The sequence below is a fragment of the Chaetodon auriga genome, chromosome 16 (assembly GCF_051107435.1).
Source record: "Chaetodon auriga isolate fChaAug3 chromosome 16, fChaAug3.hap1, whole genome shotgun sequence".
Taxonomy (NCBI): Eukaryota; Metazoa; Chordata; class Actinopteri; order Chaetodontiformes; family Chaetodontidae; genus Chaetodon; species Chaetodon auriga.
This window is the reverse complement of record NC_135089.1, coordinates 14,646,394-14,673,889: the sequence shown is the minus strand read 5'-3', so window position 1 is coordinate 14,673,889 and position 27,496 is coordinate 14,646,394. Positions and strand designations below refer to the sequence as shown.

Below are 27,496 nucleotides of genomic sequence, written 5' to 3'. Positions count from 1 at the left end.
TTGTCTGTGGTTGCGCTCTGTGACCGCTTGGCGGGATGCTGGCCAAGGAGCTGCAACTGCTCCTTTAATTAGCCCTGCTAGTGCCGGGCTTCAAGGAGAAGAAAGGAGGGAAAAGGAAGGAGGGCAATAGAAAGAGACAGGAAAGATGGGAAGAGAAGAAAAACAGGGAGCAGAAAGAGAGGGGGAAGGTTAGGATTTTTATGAATCACGCTCAGGCAGGCTATCTATAGTAAATCCAGCGAGTGGGATGGAAGAGAGACCAGCCATTCAGCAGGGGAGGCCAAGCTTTTACAGGAGCTTGTTAGCTCCTTGTTATCTCTATTCTCTAACGTATCTCTGCTCATCCTAAAGGCACGAGGATATATGCTGTAATGTAAAAGACAATCAGACTTAAGGCCTCGGGGACACGCTGTAAAGACCTGTTTGATAAATGATCAGTGGGGAGGCTCAAAGCCCAGTGATTCTATCTATTCATACTTATCAGTTGTATGCAGCTCACTGTTGTATTGTAAAATGAAACCTCATAAAAAATCTGATATATTGACAGAATTTCTAGATAATGGAATAAAGTAATACACAACTGGATTTAAACAACCGCACATAAAAATACAGTCAATACTCTGGATGTACTTTTCCAGCTTGTTTTTTTTCACCTTCCTCTTGTTGTTTGACTTTTGTTTTCTATGTGCTGAAAAAAAATCCAAACAATTCAGCTTTTTTTTTGCTGATGTGTGTGGTCTGTGTGTGTGTAGGCTTTGATAAATACCCTCCATTTTTCTTTTCTCCAGTTAGGGACGGAACATTAGGACAATGTGAGACTCCTAAAGATCCCCGTTATCCAGACTGTCCCAGCAAGATGGATGTAAGTCTTCACATCTCACTTTAAGTCCTAACAATTTTACACACGGAGCAAGCATCACGTTGTCCTCTCTTGGTTCACCTTGATGCAACGTGAATTTTGTATATTAAGATAAGAGGATATATAGAGGCTCCTCGTAGAGAACAAGTTGTTCTGACTGACAGCAAAGAACACCAAGAATGAAAAGAATAGCAATGAAACAAGATTAAGTAGCATAAACAATACAGCATGTTCAAAAGCCTGTTCAATAAATTAACGTGTTGAAATTAGTGAGGAAACGTAAAAAATAAAAAATAATTGAAGACAAAAAAGTGTGAAAACATGCACCATCTGTTCAGTATGTAGCTGCAGCTAAGAGGTGTGCATTAACAGTCTTCCACACGTGTACAAATATATAATATGTAACAAAAAAAACATATATATAAGGTGCATTGTTGTTTATGGATAAAGTTGGCTCCTATGCATAAGTCAATCAGTCGCATACCATATGACTGCACCGTATACATGTAATATGCACTAATTACAGACTGTTCTAGTCTGTGTGGGGTGTACAGCCCACCAGCTTTGATATAACCTCACAGTTTCAGGGAATTTATGAACACAAAACAGTTTCAGATCTGTCAGCAGAAAACAGGAGACTCTGTGGGAGTAAGATGGATGTTCCTTGAACTCACCAAGTAAAGGGTCGGACATGTCATCTGCGATGGAGCTCAGGGAAATCCTCGCCACCTCCTGAAAACCTGGCCTAAAGTTAGTTCAGCCTAATAACAAAGCCAGACTTTTTCATTATTTCATTATCCTGTCTGGTTCCTAAACTTGGATGTCCACTCCCAGCAGCCCACAAAGAAAAATGTTAAAGCCATAGACACTTGACCCAGATAGCGTCTCATTAATGAAGGCAATGGATGTTTCTTTCTGTGCATGTAACTCCTAATGAAGGACCAGTGGCGTCAAATTGAAGTTGAAGTTGTTAAACTGTGACAGCGAAGTGCCGATGTGCTGTTCCACAGGTTCACCTTTCGTTTCAAAATGATGGGAAGACCTCAGGGATGGACTTTAAACGACCTCTCATGACACTTTTTTACCTCTTTAGTCAAATGTAAAAGTTTGCTAATGATGAAGTTGTGCCCCGAAGGAGTATTCTTGACATTTTCGAGAGACAGCCGTCTCTTTGCCTTCCAGTGGATGCGTGCTCGTTGGACCTCAGATCCTTGCTATGCCTTTTATGGTGTGGACGGCTCCGACTGCTCCTTCCTTGTCTACCTGAGCGAGGTGGAGTGGTTCTGCCCCCCGCTGGCCTGGAGGAACCAGACTACCACACCCACCTTGAAGCCTCCGCCGAAGAGACAGGTAACACGACATTTCCTTATCGTTCCACAACAACACAGTTAGCTGGAGAGGAGGGTGGGAACGGAGCACAGGGCAACAGTAGATGAGTGCAGTTCCTCAAAAGCACAAGCAATCAATCTGTTCCTCACATCTGTTCATCTCGCGAGGAGAAGATCGTGGGGAGAAATTATGAAAATCTCTCTGTTAAAATGTTTGCCGGCAGTGGGAGGGGGCCGGCTGATGGTTGAAGAGGCACATGGTAGTCTATATTCTTCACATGGTTGGCATGTGAAGAATGTCGAGCATTTAACAATGACAAGGAGTCTGAAGGAAAGGAGACATAGAAAGAGCAGAATGCTAAACATCAAGGTGCCGTGAAAGAAAATCCGCTGCTGTAGATTTGGTAGCTTGACGCTGATGCTACAGAGCTGCTCATCATCTCATCTTTATTGCTTCATTTTTTGATCAGCAGCTCTTGGGAGAATCTTAACACCCAACCGCACTCTGTCTCTCACAGTGCGCTGGCTGTCAGTCCCAGTTTTCACTGCTGTTTGCCTCCCTGCATCGTTTCATTTTTAATTTCAGCACCGTGCACATGATGCGTTCGGCTTACAATCGCTCCTCAAGGTCTGTCCCACTGTTCGCCTCCGTTTCCTCCTCCCTCTCTCTCCCCAGAGTAACGTGCAGCCGGCATGGCGGGCCCTGATGTGAATTCACTCTGCAGCTCTACCTTCTGCTCTAATTGCCAGCCTGTATTCACTGAGACTAATCCCAAGGCTTCCCTCGGGTACTCTGCATTTTGCTGTGCCGTACACAAGTTGCTCTTGAGAGCAATAATTCACCTGCATTGCGAGAGTACAGTACAGCTCTGCATATTGATTTTACCTCAGAGAGCGTCTCAGTTTCTTTCACAGTGTGTGTGTGTGTTTGAGAGACAGTTTGTATGCATCGGTTTCTCTTCTGTATTTTTATAAGTCCTCTGTGCTCCCCCGTGCACTTACTCCATTGATTAATACTCACATGCTGGTATTGCGCTGTGATGCAGTGATTATAGTGGGCAGAGGAAGAGATGTAAAATGAGAGCAGACTCTTTATGAGGATGATCCAGGAATCCCTCAGGCAACCTATCTGATACGAGCAGATAACAGGATGTGACAGGCTCTCTGTGCTCTCTCTACTGTCTTAACTACCTCCAATGAAAATGTGGAAAACAGCCTTGTAATGTCTATTCAGTTGGAGCTCTTTTTAGTATCCAACCCCTTCTGCTTTAGGCCAATTATAAACCTAAATACCAGCCTGTTCTTTGTTATTTTCAGGTGTAGAACCTCTGCACAACATTCACATAAAGACACGAAACACTGGTCTATGAAAAGGCCGCATGCAGAAGTCCTCTGAATCCTTTCCATTGATTGTTTTCATTTCTCCTGTCGTCTAGGCTGTTTTCCAGTCTGACATCGGGACTCTCCTGGAGCAGGTGGGCACCGGGAAGGAATCACTGAGCTTCATGAAGAGACGCATACGCAGGCTGGCGGCACAGTGGGCCTCTGCTGCTCGACGGCTGGATGACAAGCTCCGCAGCCACTGGAGAGAGCAGAAAAGGGTGAGTATGAGGCATTGTTCACACACTGGAGGATGAAAGTGGAGGATAAGAGAACAAGCCTGTGTTGTGATTTCATCTTTTCAAAGTGTTGTGGCTGTGACTGCAGATGATGAGCCAGTAAAAAGGGCTTTGCTCAGTTTCAACAGATTTCCTTTCTTGTTTTCTTCTATGAGTCTGGAAACATATTCTTCAGCTCCTAATTTGACATAAATCCATCTGTCTAGGCACTGAAGAGAAAAAAAAACCAGGATGTTTTGGATCAAACAGTTCTGAGAAAGCCAGACAGTCCTTTAATGCCCACATGCCGGGCTGTTACCAGAACAGCTGTGACATTTTGTCGGACTAACGCTTCCTTCTTTTATCCCCGGCTACGGGGCGTCGATCGCAGAATGTTGAGGAACAGACATAAGTAGATAATGATGCAGAGGAACTCCTAGCAGGCATTGATTAGCTTTGGTGCACATTCCCCTCTAACATTTACAGGGGCATCTCCACAAAGTGTCACAGAGTTCAGCCTGCTGGAACAGACGTGTGATGAAATGGCAATAATTTTAGATCCCTCCTGTTGTATATATTAAAACTTTGACAAAATACTGTCCCTGAATAATGCCACTTGGAAGGTAGTATCCCTGAAAAGCGTCCTCAGGATGGGCGACACACAGTAAATGTTCAATGTCTATCACTTATGTTGGATGAAATATTGTATATCATGCCCACCATCCCACTCTCAGGGTAGTGCACTGTTCCACTTTCATCCTTTGATGGTCGAGTTACTGCCTTTTTGTGGCTGTGTGATGTGTTGATGACACAGTGATTTGTTTGGTGCTGAAACGTTCTTCTTTTGCTGCCTGTGGGGTGCCAGCCGTCTCCTTTTGCCTTTGATTGCTTCTTTTTTTTTTTTTTTCGGTCCGGAGTAGACTGCAGGGGTAAGAAGAACCATGTGGTGGTTGACACAGTCAGAAATTCCACCAGTCGATCTGTTTGCTTTGTTTCACACCTGCAAAGATTAGAAAATAATCTGGATGATATATAATGTGCGCAGCTCTGACTGTGGCTCTCTGCCTTATCCACTCTACACATACATTTATGTACGTATAAGGTTCCTTATCACTGCCTGACATGTGGGATCAGTTACGCTGACAAACACATGACTAACGCTGTGAAATCTTGGCACACACAATAACATCTTATAAGTGACTCAGAGTAGTGTTATTTTCACTTCCACGCTGTAGGTGAGCAGCTGTCTCTTGTGAGTCCCCCAACACAATGGAAGGGTAATACTACATTGCTGGAGTTAAATTATTTGTAAAATGATGTCATATTATGGTTAAGTTGCTCTTAATTATAGAGTTCAAATCAGATTTAATGCTCTCAGCATTAAATCTGATTCGAACTCAGCACTCTAGTAGGAACATACTGTGTACTGAACACGAACCAACGGCACTGCAGGGAGAAAATGTACAGAAACCAACTCATTTGCATTTGTATAACATGATTCATTATGAAAATAAAATGCAACCTTAGTTAGGGCATTTCAAGTTTATTTTGCCTGAAGCGCCTTCATCTTTGACCCTTTTCCTACACATTTGCATGCATGCTGTGTCCAAATCTGCATTAAGTATTATTATAGCAGAGTGTAATTATAGGTAGGTTTGCTCATAGTCATGTGGCTCAGCATTGTTTTTTAGATGTCACTTTCACTGAGTCGTATTGCCCATGTGGACATGTGGACAGCTTTCCACAAATCCCTCTGAAGCTGAAAGGAAGCTTGATACTCCACAAGCTTAAATGAAACATGAGGAATGAAAGAGATTCATTTGTAGTGTTTTGCTTCGTCTAAACGAGCTGACAGGATCCTGGCGTTCTGCCACGCGTGTGTGTCTAGTTTGATCAGGTTCTTTTCATCGGCCGGTTTTCAGCTGGATAAATCAAAGCCCATTCTGTAAATAACATTACGCTCTTCCCAAATGCCTGCTTCTTCCCCACTGGGAGGAGGGCTTTGTTTATTGTAATGGTGTGTTTGACAGTAATGGTTACTGTCCATTAACCAGACCCTGCAGGCTCGGCTTCCGTCGCTGAAACACTGAGTGCTGTTGAGAAAACAGACATGGACAGATTTGTAGAGAAGAGAGATATTTTATGGACCGTCTGTCTCTTTTCTCTGCTTCCTCCTCTGCCTTGCTGTTCTCAGTTTCTTCTCGTGTTCGAGTTACTCTTTACTGGGTATCCATGTGATGTTTGAGTCATGACTCATTAGTGATGTGATGGTCGTATTCAATCAGGCTGTACTGAAAGCACAATGGCTTGAACATCATGGCTTACTTTGTGTCCAGGACACGATAATGAAGGTAAAATGATGCATGCGCTTCCAACTCAGTCCAGCTGAAATTGCGTGTTTGTTTCATTTCCCCTGGTACAGCACACACATCTGCTTTTTAAAGCGCAGACAAATAAGAATACACAGAAATGTATTTATTTTTTAGTTTTTTTTGTGATAGATGGAGCTCCTATCTTTGCATTAATCTTTCAAAATATTGCTCTGCGTCTGTCTACATGGAGAACCTGTTTCCATATAACCAGCAACATCGGCTCATTTGAAACCACTTTCGCATAAAGCAGTGAGTCACACAGACAGCGGCCTGCTATACAACACAGTGACTCCAAACAACAGCCATATTATCTTTTCTGCTTAACTTTCCTTCCTATCTAACTCACAAACATCACACATCTTGCGCCAAACAAACATTCACAGGAGGAAACTGCGCTGCTAATGTCATTTCCAGGCTAGATGGCCAATTAGCTGCTCATCTGCAGCACAGTAAACACCATGTGCTTTAAATGTACCTGAAAATGTCACTTTGGTCCATTTAGACTCTGGCGTCATCGTGACTCTTCAGTGGCACCATGGCAAACATACTGTCTGCCCACGGCTTGTGAGCTATACTTTGTTTATCCAAAGCGTGTTGAATCAAGGGCAACTGGACTCAGTGTGATTTATCTGGACTTCAAGCGTTGTACTAGCCTTGAGCCTTGTTTTTGTTCTACTTACACTGTTCAATGATTCTCATTCTTTTCCATTTCTTAACTTTGTTCTTTCATTCTGTCAGTGTGCGGTGCATCAAAAGTCGTTATGTCCGAACACAAAACTACAAAAAAAACCTTACCCTCCCCGAATGGAGATTTCTGTCCGACCGCATTTGGCTTTGTTGCTGAGGTGGTGAGTTTTACATCTGACATGTGGTGCTCATATGTGTGGACAGCACCGCAGGCTGAACAGCTTCGTGCCTCACACACAGAGGAAATCCATCGTGTCAGCAGTGTAGGAAATGAATTTTTGAATTAGATTGGTATGTGGTATTGAGCCATTTCTAGTTATAAGATTTAAGACTGAAAACCAATTTAGCTCAGTCAGATGCATCCTGCCAGCCAGTGAGACACAGGGAGAGTCTGGATGCTGATGTAGCTCGACACCGTCTTTTTAAACCAGGCCTTGTTGATATAAACTGAAACATGAATATGCATCTGTGCATTCATACAGTGTGCAAACAGGCATCGAAAGGGTTCATTTTGATATGTACTAGAAAAGCTGGAGACTCACTTATCACTCACTGTCACGCTCCTAAACAAACATGAATAAATGTATGGTCCAGTAAATGAATCAAATTGTCTTTGAAAGTTTTTTTTTCAAGTCAAAAGTAATTGAAAAAATGCCATCTGTTGAGAAATCTAATTTCATTACATATTTAACAGCCTGGAAATTCCACCCTTCCCCATCGGCAATTAAACGGCTCGCGTATCGTTCTGCATATCAATTAGCCCTCAGCAGGTCAATTTTCATCTCAACTCCACGCACAGTATGATTGTATTTCTTGGGAGTTGTGTTGGTTTGAGTATGCTGTCACTCTGCTCTCTGGCTTTCATTGTACTCCATTGCATTTAAAATGTGACATCACTGATCCATGCCAAATATCTGAATTTATTCAAATGTGAATCCTTTGAAGCGTTTGGTGGAAATTGCTCTCACAAAATCTCAATTATTCACTGCGCAGCATTGGTGCCTGTGTTAATCCAAACCTCTAAAACAGCTGAATATAATGGCTTCTTCTCTCCAACAACAGTGCACAAAGTGTTTACCATGAAAACATGCATTGCACTGACACCACACTGCAGTGCACGCTGCTCTCTTGCCTTGACTTTTATCGCTTTTCCTTTCAGATTCTCGTTCACGTGGGCTTTCTAACAGAGGAGTCTGGGGACGTCTTCAGTCCCAAGGTGCTGAAGGGGGGTCCTCTGGGCGAGATGGTGCAATGGGCTGACATCCTCACAACCCTCCATGTGCTGGGACACAATCTCAAGATCTCAGTGTCTCTCAAAGAGCTGCACGGGTAAGCTCAGATTTGACTTTTTCCTCTCTCATCCGGTTATTCTCGAGCTGTAGGCAGGACTGCTTCAGTCGATGGACAATGCTCAGCTTTGCCTGGTGATCTTTGGGGCAGCAATCATCCGTCCTTTTCCTTAAGTGCAAACCATTAACAACTCTCGTGGCTTATTTTGCTGAATGAAAATGCTTTGCGCAAACTCTGCAAGTGATGAGCAGCCCCAACCGCTGCGCTGTTTCAACACACACTGTTTTCGATCACCTTTGGCCACAACGAGATAAGCTATCTCCCCTTCCTGCACAGTGCCGTTTCAGCCTGAAGGCTTGACAGCATCTCTACAGTTTGTGCTGCTCCATCCTGCAGCAGCTCGCTGACTCCAGAGCGATAACCGGCTCGTTGCTCGTCATCACAAACAGAAGTGCTTATACCAGTGGGGACACACACGCACACACACACACATACACAGTTTCATCTAAAAATATAGGACTATTGATTGTCACACAAGCGTGTTCAGAAAGCAGACAGGTCCAGTCCTGCCTTGGACTTTTCTCGTCACTGTGATCTTTCAGAGGTGCTTTACGCTGGCTGCTCGGGAAAATTACCATGTGCAAGACAAGATTTGCTGTCGATTCCTTTCTGCCAGTGCGTGGTGTGAAAGCTGGAGCAGACAGGCGGGCGGTAACATGCGCTTGTTATTGAGCTCTGTACCATATGTGTCCGTTGCTGTAGGGAACAGGTAAGGGCATTGATGAGTTGGAGCTGCCCTTTGATCGTAAATTTTGGGCTGCAAAGAAAGCTGCTTTGATATGAACAGACTAGGTAGATCAGTGCGGTGGGGAAGATGCCGCAGAGGGAATGCTTGTGCTGCCCGTGTTATTATTTACCCCAGTAATTGGTGTCATGGCGTATTGAATCACTTGCAGGCTGCATCCATTGGGAACACCATCAGAAATGTTTAGAAAATTGCACAAGTTCTGACAAAGACTCACAAAGAAACAACCACCAGGCTTAGGGCGGATTCTTTCCAATAACTGAATATAGCCATATATGGGTGTGTGTGTGTGTGTGTGTGTGTGTGTGTGTGTGTGTGTGTGTGTGTGTGTGCTACAGCAGTGAGAGAGATTTCATTGGTGTATGATGTATATTTATTTAAGTGTGCGGTGACGTTCTGTTAGAGCTGACATTGGCCTCTGTTCATGAGGAAATGAAATGTTCAGCCTTAGAGAAAATATAATAGAGGACTGAAATTGAAGTCAAGTGGCTTTATCAGGCTGCGACCATATTCCTTCGTAGCTCGCAGCTCCGCAAAACACAACCCAGTCTACATATCGCAGTCTTTTTTATGAGGTTCTTAGATTGGCCGGTTAATGGCAGATGCTGAACGTTCATAAATCCCCCTTTCTGTAACTATTAATGAAGAGAAAAAGGGAACGTTTCTCTCCTTCCCTTACTCTTACTCTCCCACATGCTATTAAATTGACAGATCGTTATGTGGGTTGTGCTCCCACAGATTCCCTCAGGCTTGTATCTATTTACATTTCCTACTCTTCACTTTCTCACCCAGGCTCTGGAAAGGAGCTTAGTATCACTGGATGGCCTACTGCGGTTCTGATGTGGCCAGGATCGGTGATATGCTTAACCTTTTTTCTCTGATAGACAGATTAGCCACGCCGGGATCTCAGTTACAGTGGGAGTCAAGCTGTTGGTTTGCATCACATAACTGCCTCTAATTGGCAACATTCATGCTCTCCGGTGGCTTCTTTGAGGAGCTCTTTGGCTGGCGTCTCCCTTTGCTGTCTTGCTTTAGACAAATCAGTTCTGCTCACACATCCCCCCCTTCAGCCAGTCTTTTCTCTACAGCAATATCTGTAGCTTGTTTTTCCCGCAGATACTCCACTGAGGTGCTGTCTCTGAACAAAGACGTTTTTCTCTTTCCACACACTGCAAAATGTTCTCAAGGGATACACAGATGCAGCGTAGTTGTGATTGTGCAATTAATCTAATTGCAATTACTATACAGAAAGGAAACACTTTAAGATTCTCTCTCTATATATAGGATTCAAAATCACACCGGAATTAATGATAATATTTTGTGTCAATTATTAATTGCTTTGGCACAATATTTTGTACAGACATATAAGGTTCCCACATGATGTATCCCCCTCAGGACAAATTATAACAGCTGTCGTAATCCCCTGACTTTTCATTCGCGGTTGCCATCAGGCCAAAACTTTCATTTGTCCAAACTGGGACCAAATTCCTGCAAAACTAGTGACATGTGACAAATTGAGAGCATTATCCATCAACCATTTCCCCTAAAACTCTCCTGCGAGAGGGGGTGACATATCCATGTAAAGGGAGCGCTCCAGTAATAGAAAAACAAGAAAAGTGCAGTCATTTTTCCTGGGCTTTACTGTAATTGAGGTGGAGAGTGAAGTGTTGTGACATCATCTCTGTCTGTTCTGTAACACTGGCACTTGTCGCACACCGAGGGGAGGGTCCCACGGCAGTTTGCAGAGCGGTAAAGACAGCTGACACTTCCGCTTGGGGATCTCCCCTCGGCTCCTTCCCAGAGCGACACGGATAATTAGCCGGCGACGGAGCATGGCGTCTCAGCACCTGAGGATCCGCGGATGGAGGAGGGGGACAGAGCGAGAAAACACAGAGGATAAGGAGGGTGGAGGTGTAGCTACAGCCTGTCAAGTTAAGCACGTTCTCTCAGCTCAGTGGAGAAGTAGTGCGCGCACACATACACACACACACACACACACACTGTCACCCTGTAGACTTGTGATCCAGAGATAATCTGATGAAACCAGTGTTTTGGTGCTCAGACCTCACAGTCTCACACAGAATGGGTCCACTCACACTCTCTCTGCCCGTCTGTCTGTCTGTAATTTCAGTTTTTCCACACCGTTGTATCCCAGCCTCTCATACTCTTATTCTGTGCTGCTGTGCGTAGACATTTTGCAGATGGCCGTTCCATATCAATTATGCCAAGTGGGACTTGTGAGCAGTTGACAGAGCACGTTAACACAGTCACCAGGTTATTTCACCTTGTTTCTCCTTGCAAACATGTGAAGTAATGACAGGCGTGTGTAGGGCAGTGTGAAATAAGAAGCTTGAAATCAAAGCTCCAACAGGGAGCCTAATCATACTCTTAGGTTGTGCTGATGCACTCTCACCCCGCATCCTCCTGATTGATGTGCCTTTGTTTCCGTGCATTGAGATGAAAAGCAGAACGGCAGTATCGTAAAGAACAATGAGAGCGGGAGAGATAACGTAAGGATTTGTCTACAGGACAGCAGTGTTGGAAAGGTGGCTAATTGAGGTTAACATTGCAGTGCCTCGCTTGTGTGTTACAAGCAACGTTTGTTTGATATTCCTCAATTTTGAATACTAGAGAGCCTTTAGTTGCCTGAAATATAACCGCAGACAATGTTTCATATTCAATCACAGGGCTCAGCGTTTTTCTTTTGTTTGTTTTTAGAGATTTTAAACCAATTTTCAGAGGTTTTATGTCCTTATACACCTAAAACTGTTGCAGCATAAGGATACTGTTTACCACAGTTTAAGAAAATTAGGTCCTCTTGTGATGTTGACAGCTTAGAAAGTGCTGCTAGAGTAGAAACTGAGGAGGAAAATGCGAAGAAAACCCAAATGAACTACTGATTTCGCGCTTCAGTCCACCATAGTTAGAAAAAATCAAGTCAGAGTTCGTCCCAGATGTTTGTATTATTGATGGTTTCTTCCTCATAAATGCAGATGCATTTCATTTTCTTTATTTAATAAGAGCTGAAAATAATGAGCCCTAGTTACTCTTTATACATCTAGCTGCTCAAAAGGAAATAAGACAGAGTGTTGTTCCTGCGCTGCTTTAGCCAAGATTTTCACAAGCTGTTTCAAAATGAGATTTGAGCCAGATTCAGCACATCAAAGTGGCACATCAGCTGTGTCTGATCATACCAGCGTCAACATCTCAGTTTTTGTCTCCCCCTGCTATCCTGCTGTCTCAAGTGGTCGATTAGCATGCCAGACCCCGCTCCCTCTGCTTCACAAACAGTGGCACATCAACCTTCCTCCCTGCCCATGTCATTGCCCTCACACTGCGAGCCCTCTCTGCAGCTGCCCTGCAGCCCTCAGTAAACTCCTTGCCCCCAGCCTCAGCCCCTTGGAATCTCCCTCAGCCAATTCCCCTCCCTGCTGGACATATGTGCCCTTCCTTTAAGAAGTAATGCAGTGTGACTATGGAGTCTCTTACACTCGTTTGTTGCTCTGGCTCTCTCCCGTTCCCCAAACTGGAGAGTTGCCATGGTGCCAGTGGCTCGCTGTGAAACAGAGAAATTGTGCCGGATGGTGGTTCTCAAAGTGGTGTCCAGAAATGTACGCAAATGTTGCACCTTTTGTTCTTCTCTCTGCAGTCCCTCTGTCAAAACGTATGTCTCCTCTCATTCTGAGCAGGTCATCAAGGTCACTTTCATAGTGTGCTTAAAGGACCAGTGTGTAGGATTTAGGGGCCACTACTGGCAGACATGGAATCTGATATTCAGAAGCATGTTTTCATTAGCATATAATCACCTGAAAATAAGATTTTGTGTTGTATTAGACTGAGCCCTTTCTCGGCTCCTCTTCCACAGAGTCCGCCATGTTGTACTGCATGTTTCTACTGTAGCCTAGAATGAACAAACTAAACATGGCTCCAGAGAGCCCCTTTTGAGTTTTTACTGGCCAACGTAGGTTCTCCTACACATTTGGAAAGGGAGAGTGAGGCGAGGAGTATTCAATTGCTTGTAATCTGTAACCTCACTGCTAGACTAAACCCTACACACTGGTCCTTTAAAGGATGACGCTGACATTATTTGATCTTTTTATTGAATACAATGAGTGAATGAATTCATCCCACTTACACTCATTGTCTGTGTAGTCAGAGCCTGATAAAGCTTATGCCGATGTGTCAGCTCGTCCAAAACCTTTTAAAAGCACATTCAGAAACATAAGATTCCACACAGTGACATACATTATTCATCAGCATGAATGCAGGCAGCGTGATTTATTCTGAAACAACTCTCTAACTGCATTTTCAATATTTGAAGAGTAGCTCTGTGTCTGGGAGACATCGCTGAGCATGACGCCTGTTTATGCTGCTGAGAGGAAGAAACTACATTTGCTGCGTTCATCACAATAAAGCAAAATGTCAAAATTATCACCACATTTACGTGCTTTGGATAGATGTTGGAAGACAATGGAGTTGTAAATCGTGGAGGCGCAGGCTGTGTCAGGTTTTGGCGGCACAGTCGGTACTTGTTGGGGGAGATACATTCATTGCTGGTGATGGTCTTCTCATGGGATTTGTTGGTAATGATAAAAAGATAGAATAATGCCAACCTTATCCTTTAATCTCGTGTGTGTGTCTGAGCACCTGTGCAGGAGATGAAGACCCAAAGAGAGGACAGAGTTGTTTGTGCCTGCTTGTGTGTGCATACTGTATGTGTGTGCATGCTTGTGTGTCACAGTACAGTATGTGTGCGCCCCCATTTCTGCACTGCCGGCTCCTTGATGCACTTTAATCCCTTTACTCTTTCCTTAAAGTTTGCCTAGATTTGCATATATCCAATTAAACCTCTGAGCAGCAGCAGCTTCAGTGGATCTTCTGTGAGGAGCGCAGTAACCTGCAGTCCTGCACTCAGTCACTGTAATACATCTGCTCTCACGTTAGGGCACATCGGCATTAAACTATGAGGGTCTATAAGGGCCATAATTCAAACTTAAGCTCACACAGTGAAACCTCACACACACACACACACACACACACACATACTCGTGAAAGCACACAGCCATAATTCATACCACATACGCACACAGCTGGCAGGTGAAACCACACACTTGATTGAAAGAATACACACGCGCAGAAAATGGCACACACATATGATCGACCGCTCCACAAAGTGCCCCTTCAGCATGTTTGAATGAGTTTCATCTGTGATTTCACAGTGTTTGTGAAAGCTATGTCATTATTATGTGTTCAGTGTTTGCAGCCATGCTAGTGGAGCGGCTCTGTGGATGACATATTCCATGGAATGACATGAAATGCCGTTCAGATATTCACGTCCCTCACAGAATGAATTGCAAAAACGTTGGTGTTCCCTTAACTTTCGGTCCAGCGCCATCATCAGGCCAAAATTTCAATGAGCCCAATACTTGCTTTCCTGCATTAGGCCCTTATTGTGGGAAGATGCTGTCGGCTGTACAGTATTGTATCCACCCGGCTACATACTGCACACAATATAGAGAAGAGAAATTCAGCTTCAGTGAAGCACATCTTTGTTTGTGTAAGCACTGAATTGCCTGGGCTTGTACCTTTTCAGTGACCGCAGCTAAAAACTGACACGCTCTCGCTCATTATCCCGTCTTCTGTTGGGGAACCGACACCCATGTCTGTTTCCACAAGACTGCACTGCTGACTAAATATGTTCAGTGTCCAAACAAAGATCGATAGGCTCTTGTTTTGCAGGTGTTTGTGTGTGTGTGTGTGTGTGGATTCTGGGTTGTGCAGGGTGTGTTTCTGAAGCAGGTAGTGAGAGAAAGAGTATAAGGTCATGGGTCTGTGGCTCCTGTTGCAGAAACTTTCAGATTGCAGTTTGACAACACAAAAAGCGTCCATATTTTCCAGCCAACAGTGAGTCAACACACTTTTCTCTTCCTGTGCAGGTTTGATCACCTCTGTCTTTCACAGAGATGCTTTCTTTGCTTTTGGTTTTTTTCTTTGAAATATGAGCCTTTATATACCATAAAGTCCTTTGATCTCAGAGAGTTTACGGTTTGTAAGCTTTAGTTAATTGATATTCAGTCCATTTTCTATTGCGAGTAATTTGGTTTCAGGATCTATTTTATAGCCTCTGTAATGAATCACATTGCGTGAAAGAGGCCACAGTAGATGCAGCTGGACATTTTTCACATCTTAATTGCATTTTCTGCCAAAGCCAGGGGAAACTGAAAATCTTAAATTACTAGTGGGTTAAGTACAGTTCGTGTTAGTTAGCGTTAGCTGTGTTAATATCCCCTTCATTAATGTTTAGAAATCCTCTGTGCTAATTGTGATGTCCTCACAAGTACAGTAGTGTGTGTTTTGTGTGTGTGCAGTGGTCATACTGAACTGTGTGACTGTATTTATAGAAATATTCTAGTTTCTCTGTTACAGACTGTCTAAAAAATGTTTCATGACTCATTATCTTGACGTACAGTAAACTACATTTAGCGTGTAAAGTACTTTACAGATCTGTGCATCCACTTCGTCTGCCGTACTGTTTCTGTGCTTAAGAGCTGCTGAAGTTTGACAAAGCAATACTTTCTCTTGAAATGAAAACAGACACACTTGATTGCTTTTTTCTCAAACAAAGTGCTACCTTGATCCCAAGTGAAAGCAGCACACTCTAAAGCTGTGCTGTACTTTGTCATAGCAGGCAACAAATTTATATTCCTGTCTTTCCTGTTTTTGGTCACATAAGGTTTTTTTCTAACTGCAGTTGTCTGGTTTTATTCATGCCTTAATTTTTCAGGCAGCAGATTCTCAATATACGAGACTGATCAAGTGGGCTGGTTCACTGCGCAGAACAACAAAGTAACAAGGGCGAATCATCTCAATGTAACACTGATTTCTCACAAGTTTTAATTATATAATATGCAAGAATGTTACTGTGACTGTGTGTGGAAAACAATGTAAAACAATATGAAAACTAGATTAACCCATACTTTACTGCAGCCCTGTGTTAATCAACCACTGTGGCCAAAATGACACAAAATAATGATGATTACTAAGTGTCAGAAATCCCAATTTACTGCTCACCATTGTGTAAGCTGAATGTTTATTATATGGGGTAGTGAATGAATAAACAAGGGATTTTGGGCACAGCCAATGCTTTCCTCAATCACTTAATTATAATGCACTATGCTCAAACAAGACCAAGAGTCTACAGCCATGCATACCTTTTAAGCAGTTGTAATGTTTACCATGTTCACCGTGAGGGCGAAGGTTGTTACAATTCATCCTCTGAAGATCATGAACGTCAATCACACTGATGTTAAGATATTTCAGTCTGGACCAAAGTGGTGGACCGGCAGAGCGACAGACTGACTGACATTCCCACCCATGGACCTGTGCTCCCAGCATGCCTAAAAAGTCTGCTAAGAGAGCAAACAATGCAAGAGAAAACAAATGTTGTAAGTGCTTTGATGGCATCATGACAAAGATTTAGCACAAATAATGCTTGAATGCAGCCATCCCTCTGTATTTGTTAAAGATGTTTTTAAATGAACATGCTGCCTGTCTCAGATAGAAGTTGTGCATATGAACTGGGTGACTTCCCGTCGCTTTGAGTTCTGCATTGTTCTGTTGAATGGCTCTGCTGTCGTCTCACTGACATGCTTCACAACACAACTGGCCTCTTTCGTTCTTCCTGTCTTCAACTCTCTCTGTCAATCTCTCTCCCATTCATAATCAACTCGTACATGCAACCACTAACACACACAAACACACACACATCTTCAGAGAAATTGCCCAGAACAGCCATGAAAAAGTAGGGCAGTCCCATCGAAACTGGTTCATCACCTGATTTTTCTGGAAGCGTTTTGGTGTATTGACAGTATTCAAGTTAGTATAAGGAGCAGTGAGCAGCCACAACTCCAGTTCCACATGTATGTATGGGAATGGGAATTGGACCGAGGACCTTGTTGCTGTGAGGCGACAGTGCTTAGCAAGGACAATGCAAGGACAACAATACTGGAGCAGTGATATTAACAATTTCTTTAATGAATTTGATTTAATTTCTTCAGTTGACTGCAGTCCCACCTGTACCAGTGTAAAGGCTCGCTGCACTTGCACCAGGTTCTACTAATATTTCGCCCACGTCACAATTAGTTTCCTCGGTTTGACGCTAAAAGCACACCTGACCTTTCTGCAGGTTTCTGGGGGTCCCCCCAGGAAGAGGAAGCTGCCCCCTGACGGGACCTCTGCCCTTTGACCTCATCTATACCGACTACCACGGCTTGCAGCAAATGAAGCAGCACATGGGTCTGTCACTGAGGAAGCACAAGTCAGTCCTCTGTACTCTATCTCGTTCTCTATGTGTGTCTCGTCACAAACTGTCATTTGTGTTTCTTCACTCAGCTCAAACTGCAGTGTTTGTTTATTTTGTCCATTTCTGTTACCAGTAATTGCCTTGAAATACTTCAATATTGGCTTATTGGCTGGTTGCTGTTACAGGCCAGTAGCTTCACTGTGCATCAGCAAAATTCTCCCTTTGGAGGGATCCAATTTGGGCTCTTTATACAGTGATCAATCAACCAGGTTCAGGCTTCTGGGGTGATGTCATTTCCTTTTTTCGCAGCATCACAGAGGAAAGTTTAAGTAGGATGTCTGCTTAAAATGAATGAGTTAGCCTGCACACAAGTGCATAGTTATTTACAGAACTGCCAGAAAACAGCTCGTGTATTTGAAAATGATCAAACACACCAACAAGACCCAGCAGTGTCTGTTCTTTCCGTACATTTATTTGGTTAAATTTTTGTTCTTGGGTTCCAACTGGGCAGAACTGAAGCGGTCAGAGTGTCAAAGCAAATCCTCTCTTTTATGCCAATAAAGAAAAACAATGCAAACATGAAGAAGGAAAAGAAAACAAAATAATACAGTTGCGAGTCACTTGTTTCTCTCCTCATTTTACTCTGAATGTATAAGAGGAGAAGGGTGCCGCATCCATTAAATAACTGAAAAGCAGACACATGTAATTCCCAACAATTCATCCTGATTCACCTGCATTGTGAATTCTCTAAATGAGCCTCTGGCAGGGCAACGGTGAAAACCTCCACCGATTTCAATCAGCTCCAGACCAAGGTCAGCTGATCGACCAGCACTCCTCAGCTGTCACTGTCAGACCAATACTTTAATTTCCTCTTCTGCCCCAGCACTGATTAGAGATGCAAGGCATTGATAAATCTTCCCTGATTGGATTACATCAATTGATTTTTGCCTACCCAGTGTGAATATTCAGCTCTGATAAAGTGCAGATGTAACTTATCTGAAGCCGCTTGTTGTAAACTAAACCCGTAATGTCTCTTCCACTCTGCTTTTCTGTTCGAGTTTGATCTGAAAGGACATGAACGCAACATATTTTAAGGTGTTTTAGAGTTCGTGCAGTTGAAAGAGTGTAATCTATTCCCCACTGAAGAGTTGCCTTCATGTTATCAGAAAGAATTTTAAGCATTTTCCAGTCTAGCCAAAGAGTAAGATGAGGTAGTTCAGCATCTCTTTTAAAACGTATATTGGAGAACAGTGTTGGTCCATGTGTTGTGGTGTTGTGCCAGGTTGTGTCACGGTCTCTTCCAGCAGAGGGGGGGGGGCATGGAGATCCATCACCACAGACAGCTTTACAAACCAAGACAACAAGACAGTTACAGTGCTGAGTGGACCTCTCATAAGTCAAAATGAGAAAATCTGCTATTACATGGCTGTCATGTTGTTGCTGTGGTCTGATTCAAACAGCGTGTTCTGGCTTATTCTAATAGAGTCTGATTTTGCACACTGTGCTACATTTGGTGAAATAAACCAAGCCAATAGAATTAGTTTTCACTGTCTCTGATGTTTGTCTCTCTCACTCATTCAGAGGAGACTGTGTGACTTGAAAGCAAGAGACATCTTTGTTCTAATTTTAGCTCAGCCCATTTTTTATTTTGTCCCAGGTGCCACATCCGGGTGATTGACACCTTCGGCACCGAGCCTGCTTACAACCACGAGGAGTACGCCACCCTGCATGGCTACAGAACCAACTGGGGCTACTGGAACCTCCACGGCCAGCAGTACATGACCATGTTCCGTACGTGATCCTTAATTACTGTGAGCTCTTTCTGAGGACGTGTGTCTGCTTATGGGAACATGAAGCGTTGTGACGCATGTATGTGGGCATGCGTATATCTGGATTTATGTCACTGAGAGCGTGAGCAGATTGTGAGCCCATAACAGGCAAACAGGGGGCACAAACACTGCTCAGAACAGCTGTGCCTGTGCAGATGCCTAATGCTTGCTTCCTACTGTGACCAAGTACCACCAGCCATACATTTGCACACAGAAATGTACAAAAACACAAGCACGCATGCACGCACACACACACGGCACATGTAGTAAAACTGGTGGCAGAAGAAACTTGAGTTGTTTGTGGAGCCTCCAAGTAATTCAGCGACAATGGGCAACCCCACTGTTTCCTAAGTACTTAGTGTTACCACAGAGCCTGACACTCACAATTTTCAGCAACATCATTGATTTTTGTAAGTATGTGCTTATTCTGAATTTGATGCCAGCAACACATTTCAAAGTATTTGGGACAGGAGCAACAACAGAAAGCTGTGGAATGCTGAGGTTCACCGCTTTGTGAAACACATGATTGGATAAAAGGATACTACGCTACACAGGCTCAGGAATCAGGGTTGTATGTAATGTGTTGAGATATCTACTGAAGTTAGCATGCTCACCAACTTACCTCAGCCCATCCTGTGTTGTATTACCACTTTGTACCTCAGGAGGCAGTAGTTTGCATATCTTAACCATCACAAACACATTGATGGTTGAAAGTTAAAAGATAATAACATTGCATGTTTTTGTATATTTTTTATCCTTCGCAAAACTTGGCTCACTCATTGGGGGCTCTTTTCCAAATGACTGCGACACACAGAATATAGTAGAGCATCAACATGCACACATATCGGCGAGGATCTGTGAACAGAACATGGGTCTTAGAACAACAAAGCTGTCACTCAATATTATAGAACTCGAGTAGCCACCTTAGCCATGCAACATGCCAGCACAAAGTTAAACATGCTAATCAACAACATAAACAGTAAAAACACATGAATATGGCAAAACTTACAGCTTCTTTGAAGTCAGGCCAAGGAGAGCCAGTATAGATCCATCCTTCAGCGTGTACTGTTACCAGCCCTCGTTGACAAAGCAGTACGGCAGAGTAATATTAAAATGCACGCACAGTTTTCCAGTCACTGGGGGGACAGCCAACAACAGAACAGTTGCCATGCTCTTTGCTTTGTGCTGTCCTTCAAAGACGTCTGAAGTAAAATGGTTAACACACACAACAGCTTTGCAACTGTCCTCTGGTGGTGGGAGCAGATGAAGACTGTGGTTGGCTTGTGCAGCTAACAACAAAGATATTCACTGCGTCACTCATAGTGTTTCCTTCCTTAAATTGCTCATAACCACGACATACAGCAAGGTGGACGGGATGATTATGTAGGTGGAGGATGGTCTCTGAGCTGGTGGTGGTGCTTGACAAGTCACAGAAGAAAAGGCGGGACTACTGACAGGGCGTTTCAGGCAGTTCAGGAGCAGTGTTTTCTGAGAGAGAGAAAAACTCCCTTTGGTATGAACTTTGGGCTTTGGGCTTTAACTTTCCAGATGTTGTACAAGCACAAAAAAACTGTATAACACTCCTAAGGAAAGGCAAAAACCCAAAAAGCATAACATGGCCTCATTAATTGATGAAGTTAGCACTGAAAATATGTGTTTTTACCACACTCTGCCTTACAAATGAATTAAATAATTCATTATAAAACATTGTGAATTTCAGCTCTACAGAATTCCCACAGTGCTCCTTTTGTTCTGTATCCTCTACATGCACAGCAGTCTGGATCTCCACAGCGGCTCCTTTAGTTTAACCACTTTTTTCTTTTTCTTTTTTAAGACATGAAAATGGACTTGTAACATTGTATTGCCGATTGCTTTGTTTGTCCTTGGTAGCCCACACTCCTGATAACTCTTTTATGGGTTTTGTGGCGGAGGAGCTGAATGAGACGGAAAGGCTGAACATTCAGCGGAACAAGGTTAACAATATGGCTGTTGTGTACGGTAAAGAAGCCAGCATGTGGAAGGTCAGTATCACACAACAAACCCCACAGAAACTGTCAATAAGTTTAACGCATTTGTGTAGTATGTTTGTCATCAGTGAGAGGTAGACATTGTTTTACGAAGAGTGGATTCATAACACATCTGCATCAAGAACCTTGGATCTATGATTCTTCTGTGTCATTAAGTTAGTTTAAAAAACACCCAATGTGCCTTTGAGATCAAGAAAAAAGAAAAAATGCTCATCTTCCACGTCTTATCCATTAAAACTCCAGTAATCATCTAACACAATTGGTCTCGTGATGACCGCCACACTCAGACTATTCAACACATCTCACTTGGCCAATTAGGATCTTTCACTTCATCTCCATAGCCAACATTAGCCAATGAGAGTCTGCGTCTAGAGGAATGGCCTCGTTCTCTTCTTTCATGTAAAAATCCAGCCAATTGCAACCAATCGTGCAGACAAAAATGAGGATATGCTGCTTCAGTGGGTAATTTACAGCCAAATCGAGGAATTCATTGTAAATAGTGATATTGCTCGTAGTTTGAAATGCTGCATTTTGTAAATGGCTTCAATATAAAGATACATGGCAAAAATAGAAGTATAGATACCAAAAATATCTATCTAAATATAAGTCAATAAATCCCGGATCGAGTCATCTGCAAGCATGTATTAGCAAAAAATATTCAGGTAGAAATAAAAAACTGCTTCAGTGTGTTCAGACTTCTATTACTCAACTCCAGTAGCACTTGTATTAGTGATTCTGCCAAGGATAAATCTTTTTAATGGAACGTTCCAAACAGTTCCCAACTCATATGAGAGGCTTCCCACTACGTCCTGGATGGTTTCACAGGACTCTAGTTACTTTTTTGTTTCAGTATAATGGACTAAGCCTCTGAAATGAGCGATGGAACTTTTTCAAGAACACACAATGAGTCCCATTCATCTTGCTAGATGCCACGTGCCCCAGGGAGCGACAATGCACAGCACAGTTTATCATGTGGCTTAATGCCTCACATGGCTCTCAACACATGGGGTGAATTAACACACACACACCTTAATTTTGTTGAAATTCTGTTTAACAGTGCAGTTTAGCAGTGTAGGTTGTCAGTAGTACCATTTAGGTTTTCAAACCGCGAGGCGTTCCTCCCCAGGGGAGCGGCAGGAGAGCTGCTCGGCAAACATACTGGATTGGAGTCAAAAATCTCTGGAGCCATAACTGAAGTCAAATCTGAACACAGACACATGTATGTTTTGAATTTGCATCATCACCATCATCATCATCATCATCATCATCATCATCCTTTTAGGTTTTCTTCAGTACCTAACCAACCCAGTGATAGTTCTCTGTACATCCATGGGTACACTGCAAACAGGAACTCCTCATAGCTGATCCGGCTTTGAAAACCTGTGATGTCCTGAAGTGTGATGGTAGAGAAACAACTGTTTTTTTGTTTAGAGTAAATTTTCCCTTCGAGCTGCTGGCAAGGTTTCTCGCTCTTACTGTATCTTTGAAGCGAGCTTCAGCCTCCCCCAAGGTTTGGTTCACATGAATCTGACTGCAGCTTTGTTCCTACACTGCCGTAGCTTTTCTCTGTTTCTCAGAACAACTTGCTGCAGTGTAACATTTGTGACTCTGAATGATTGCAGTGGAAAAGCCGGTGTAGTCGGGGTCTCTCCAGACAATGAATACTCCTTTGTTGAGAGTCAGTCTCTTCCTCCACCTTTTGAGGTTCACATGAGAGATTTTGGGCCTGTAAAGGTCCTACGAGAGGAAAAATGACTAATACTTCATGTCATATTCTCTCTTTTCCACCATGTCTGCCTCTCTCTGCTCACTCCCCTCCTCCTCATACTTCTGTTCTCCCCCTGCTACTCTTCTGTATTCATCATCCCATGGTGCATCATTGATGGATTCACACAGCTTCAAGTAAGTACACCTGCTTTTCAAAGGAATCATCGATTCTCCAAATGCCTAAAAATGTTCCACTTTAGTTGCGTTGGCATGAATTTATATATAAGAGTCTAGCTTGTATATTTTAAAAAGACTTGTTTTAACTTAAATATGTAAAATATCCACCAACATTTAGATTTATTACTAGAAATATGAGCTCCGTCTGTAATCTAGCATAGAGGGACATCATATAAAATGTTTGCGATGTTCAAACAAGATTTAAATACGTGAATGAATGAAGTTTAAGTGGTTTGTCATGCTGGTCACATGAATCCAATAATGTGTTTTCTCTCTTTCAAAGAGATTTTAGTTGGAGTAAAACTTTCAGTAAAAGAGAATGTGATTTGCTCTCCATCCATGTTGCTCAAAGGCATTAAAATGGCCCAAGATGAAAAATGAGGAATAACACTCGAATGACATTTATAAATGATTTATGCCTGGAAGACATAGAATTAGTGAATAATTCATAACATTCCCCCAGAAACACTCTTTGAGATAAACTCATTCAATTTTACATCAGTGCATTGATTCAACACATTGTGTCCATCGGGCAACACAGGAGATATATACTGATTCAAGATTTTGTAACCTCACAGGTACCAGATAGTTATCACTTAGCAAAATGATGATGGGGGTGCTAACAAGAGCAGACTCAGCTCATTAGACCTGCTTTCCATTAACTGATTTTTGCTCAGGATGGGGTGATACTCCCCAGCACCTCAGGCCTTTCTCCCCCGCCTTTTTAAGAGCGGTTGTGTATACTGCTGATGAATGTGTTTAATTCATTCAGCTGGTCATAGCCTGTGCTGCAGGACAAACTTCACAGTGTTTAAGTTAACATAGAACAGCATCAAAAAGCTAACAAAAGCATAGCTGGCATCTTCACGTGTTCTTTCTGTGCAGTCAAATGAGACAAATAGCATAATGTTAATGCAATCAGTTCCGAAAAACAGACTTCAGCTTTAAATCATTGTGCCACATGCTGCTTCAACGAAGGCTTATAAGACAACTAGCAGCTCTACAAAGATGCCAAATAATGTTTCCAAACTGCACATCAAGGGGAACAGTCTCCCAAACACATAGTGAGCTCACCAATAGGGATATGGTGGACTAAAAAAATAGAAACTCGAATGTAAATGAAGATGACCCACCTTTGTAGAAGTGTTTGAAACCATGAATTAGCCCCTCCCTGTTTCCCCTTTTTAACTGCTTAATGCATTTTGCCCGCCCCCCTGTGTGTCTCAAAGGGAAAGGAGAAGTTCCTTGCCATTCTGCATCGCTACATGGATATCCATGGGACAGTGTACTATGAGACGCAGCGTCCCCCAGAGGTGCCTGCCTTTGTCAAGAACCACGGTCTGCTGCCTCAGCAGGAGCTGCAGCAGCTCCTCAGAAAGGCCAAGGTGGGGGAGGAACACTACTGAGGCTTTTGTGAGCTTAGAAAACTCTCAGACGTTTGCATACTCAAATTCTGGGTTGCAATGAAGTTTTTATGTTTTTGTAGAGTTGAACTTAGTCTTCCGCAAGTGTTGACCTGGATATGAGGAGCTCAGTGTAAAAACTCATGATCTCCTTCTTCTTTTTCATGTTCCTGTCAAGCTGTTTATTGGATTTGGCTTCCCCTATGAAGGTCCCGCCCCTTTGGAGGCCATAGCCAATGGCTGCATCTTCCTACAACCCAAGTTTAAACCCCCCCACAGCTCTCTCAATCATGAGTTCTTCAGAGGGAAGCCCACCTCCAGGAAGGTAGGTGCACTTTGTCTGTATCTCAGCCAGCAATTTTATCTTTATCAGCACTGTCAGTGATTTAATATGGTGGCTAAAGACATTGGTACAAAATATAGCCCGTCCACATGTTTACACGTTTGCAACTATCGACCCATTTTAGAGTTTACCCTATAAGAATAAATACACAGTCTGTTCAGACCTTCAGCTGCTGTTTTATTGCGCTCATGAATACATCCCATTTATTTCTCCCTCAGGTGTCCTCTCAGCATCCATACGCAGAGCAGTATATTGGAAGGCCGCATGTCATTACCATTGACTTCAACAACTCTGAAGAGTTTGACGCAACCATCCGTGAGATCATGAGGATCAATGTATGTTAAGTTTTTGCTGTTTGCCTTCCAAAATCATTAAAAATAATGGTCTTCTAATAGTGTAGTTTACCGCAGTACACTTTACACTGCTGCATAATGATGACAATAATAATAATTTGCTCATATTCTACTCTGACCCACTTTTGAAGCCCTCAGCCTTTAATAGAGCTCTTAATCATGGCATCTGACATTACAGCAAAATGCTTAGCTGGCTCCCTCTCAGTTCTCCGCATCGCTAATTGCATGAGATATTGAGCGGCTCAGTAGGTAAACTGTGCACACACCTGGGTTTACATGGCAGATTTCCAGAGGCCAGCCCCACAGGCAGTGAGCATTATCCGCAGCAGATCATATTAATCAATCACGCTGTGCTCAATCTGTCACCACAACAACACTGAGCCCACAGCCAAGTGTCTCGCAGTGCCAAGATGCATGTGTGCCTCTCTACCTGCCAGGTGTGTTAAATAGACCTTGTGTTTTCCTGCTGATAGAGGCAAAATGAAGTACCAATTGGGGCTCTGGCAAATGCTTAAAAAGTAGATCCTTGAGAAAAGGAAGAACAGGTTGAGTGGCTTTACTTTCCATTATCTTGACCAACATACCTGACCTGTCTTTGTGTTTCTAATTCAGACACACTTGAGACGAAAGCATTTCAGGAAACGTGCTCATTCGATTTCTTACCAAGAATTAGATGAGAAAATTGATTCTTCTCTCATATCTTTACATATAAGTACAAAGCTATCACAAGCAGCTGGTTAGCTTAGCACAAAGATTGGAAGCGGGGGAGGGACACAGCTAGCCTGGATCTGCCCAAAGGTAAAAAAAAAAAAATCTGCCTACCAGCACCTTTAAAAATGTCCGTTTATCATGTTATATCTCGTAGGTTTAATCTGAACAATAACAGTTTTAAAACGATGACTGGGAGCAGTGACTTCCTGGAGTCTCTGCTTTTTGCCTGGCAGCCGGTCACTTCAATTTTTGTACCAATTAAACAAATAAGATACAACATGTTAATTAGTGAGCTTCAGGTGCTGGTGGGTGGATTTTGTTACATTAAGTCTGAGCCGGGCTAGCCGTTTCCCCCTTTTTCCAGTCTTATTGCCAAGCTAAGCTAACCAACTACCAGCTGCAGCTTCATAATTACAATCCAAACATGAAAGTGGTATCAATTAGAAATCTTGCTGTGACAGCAAATAAGCACATTTCCCGAAATGTCAGACTATTCCTTTAACGTATTTAATATTTAGATAGTAGTAGTTTAGTATATGTGATGCAAGTTTGATAATGTAACTCGCAGCTGGTGCAGCTACAGCTGGTAGTCTGTGTATAGCACAGGCTACAGTGGGTTTACTGATATGTTTTCAATGCCAGCTCAGCACATTCTCAACACATTTTTGGATTAGGTTTGTTTCTAGTGCCGCTGCTCATGTTGTTGATGTTCGAGCTCAAGAGCTGCCTGCACGTCTGAAATCTGTTGCCTCAGATTTTAATGGCACCATGGCAACAGTGAATGATGGAAACGAGGAAACGGGCGGCTGATAAAGAAGCACTAAAACGCCTGTGACACCTGCCCAATCGTACTCGCCAGCTGGGTTTGTGTGCTTTTTCCGGGACATGGCTGCTCCCAGCAGAACTCTCCTCAGGAACGTTTCATTTTATTGTCAACAATGATGGCGTGAAATAATGAATGTCGCTCACATATTTTTGTGGCTGAGGAATGCAATCAGTTTAGGTATATAAATTGCACAGTCATTTTAAAAATGTTTTCCACTGCTGAATTCAAATCGCCCCCCGTGAAGTGTTTTTTTTTCCCCTCTCTCGTCTCATTCTATTATATAAAGATGCCCAAAAGGCAAATTGCACTGCTGAATAGCTGATGAAGTGCCAGATACATTTCATTAAACTGAAATAAAGTAATAAGAGAGTGCTAAAAGGACCACAATACTAAAAGGAACCATTTATCAATTTAAAAGCCTGAGTGCTTTAAAGGCCTGATAGTAAACAATGAGGTCTCACTTTAGCTACCACAGGGAATGTTCAAAGGGGACTCTGCACTGGAAGTGTGTCCAATTCTGATATATTTCATAATTAATATTAATTAATCTGTCATCAATCCACAGTATGTGGTCAACATGAAGTAATTAATGCAACCCTGTCTCTTCCTGTCAGTGCTGTGTTGTCTATAAGGCTGTTAGCATAAAAGAGCAGAAAGAGAAGCTATCGATCAGCGCTCTGTGTGAATTTTAATCCATTGCCTGTCAAAGTGAGACAATGAGTGACAAGCCTTAACAGCCACGCTGATAACTGCACCCAGAGGACCCAGAATGCACAAAAACATGAGCCTCCTCAGCACTTGTGGCCAGTGGTGTGCCGT

General features: G+C 42.9%; 1 protein-coding gene across 1 annotated transcript in view; it reads left to right on the top strand.

Moving 5' to 3' along the window:
• Positions 1-27,496, top strand: part of mgat5b (alpha-1,6-mannosylglycoprotein 6-beta-N-acetylglucosaminyltransferase B) — a 51,575-nt gene that overhangs the window by 17,283 nt on the left and 6,796 nt on the right. The window contains exons 5-15 of the mRNA XM_076753371.1: positions 789-862; positions 2,042-2,209; positions 3,624-3,788; positions 8,004-8,173; positions 17,125-17,256; positions 18,899-19,032; positions 20,961-21,091; positions 22,994-22,999; positions 24,271-24,426; positions 24,623-24,769; positions 25,006-25,122. Coding sequence (XP_076609486.1) covers positions 789-862; positions 2,042-2,209; positions 3,624-3,788; positions 8,004-8,173; positions 17,125-17,256; positions 18,899-19,032; positions 20,961-21,091; positions 22,994-22,999; positions 24,271-24,426; positions 24,623-24,769; positions 25,006-25,122 — 1,400 coding nt within the window. The remainder of the gene's footprint in view (positions 1-788; positions 863-2,041; positions 2,210-3,623; positions 3,789-8,003; positions 8,174-17,124; positions 17,257-18,898; positions 19,033-20,960; positions 21,092-22,993; positions 23,000-24,270; positions 24,427-24,622; positions 24,770-25,005; positions 25,123-27,496) is intronic.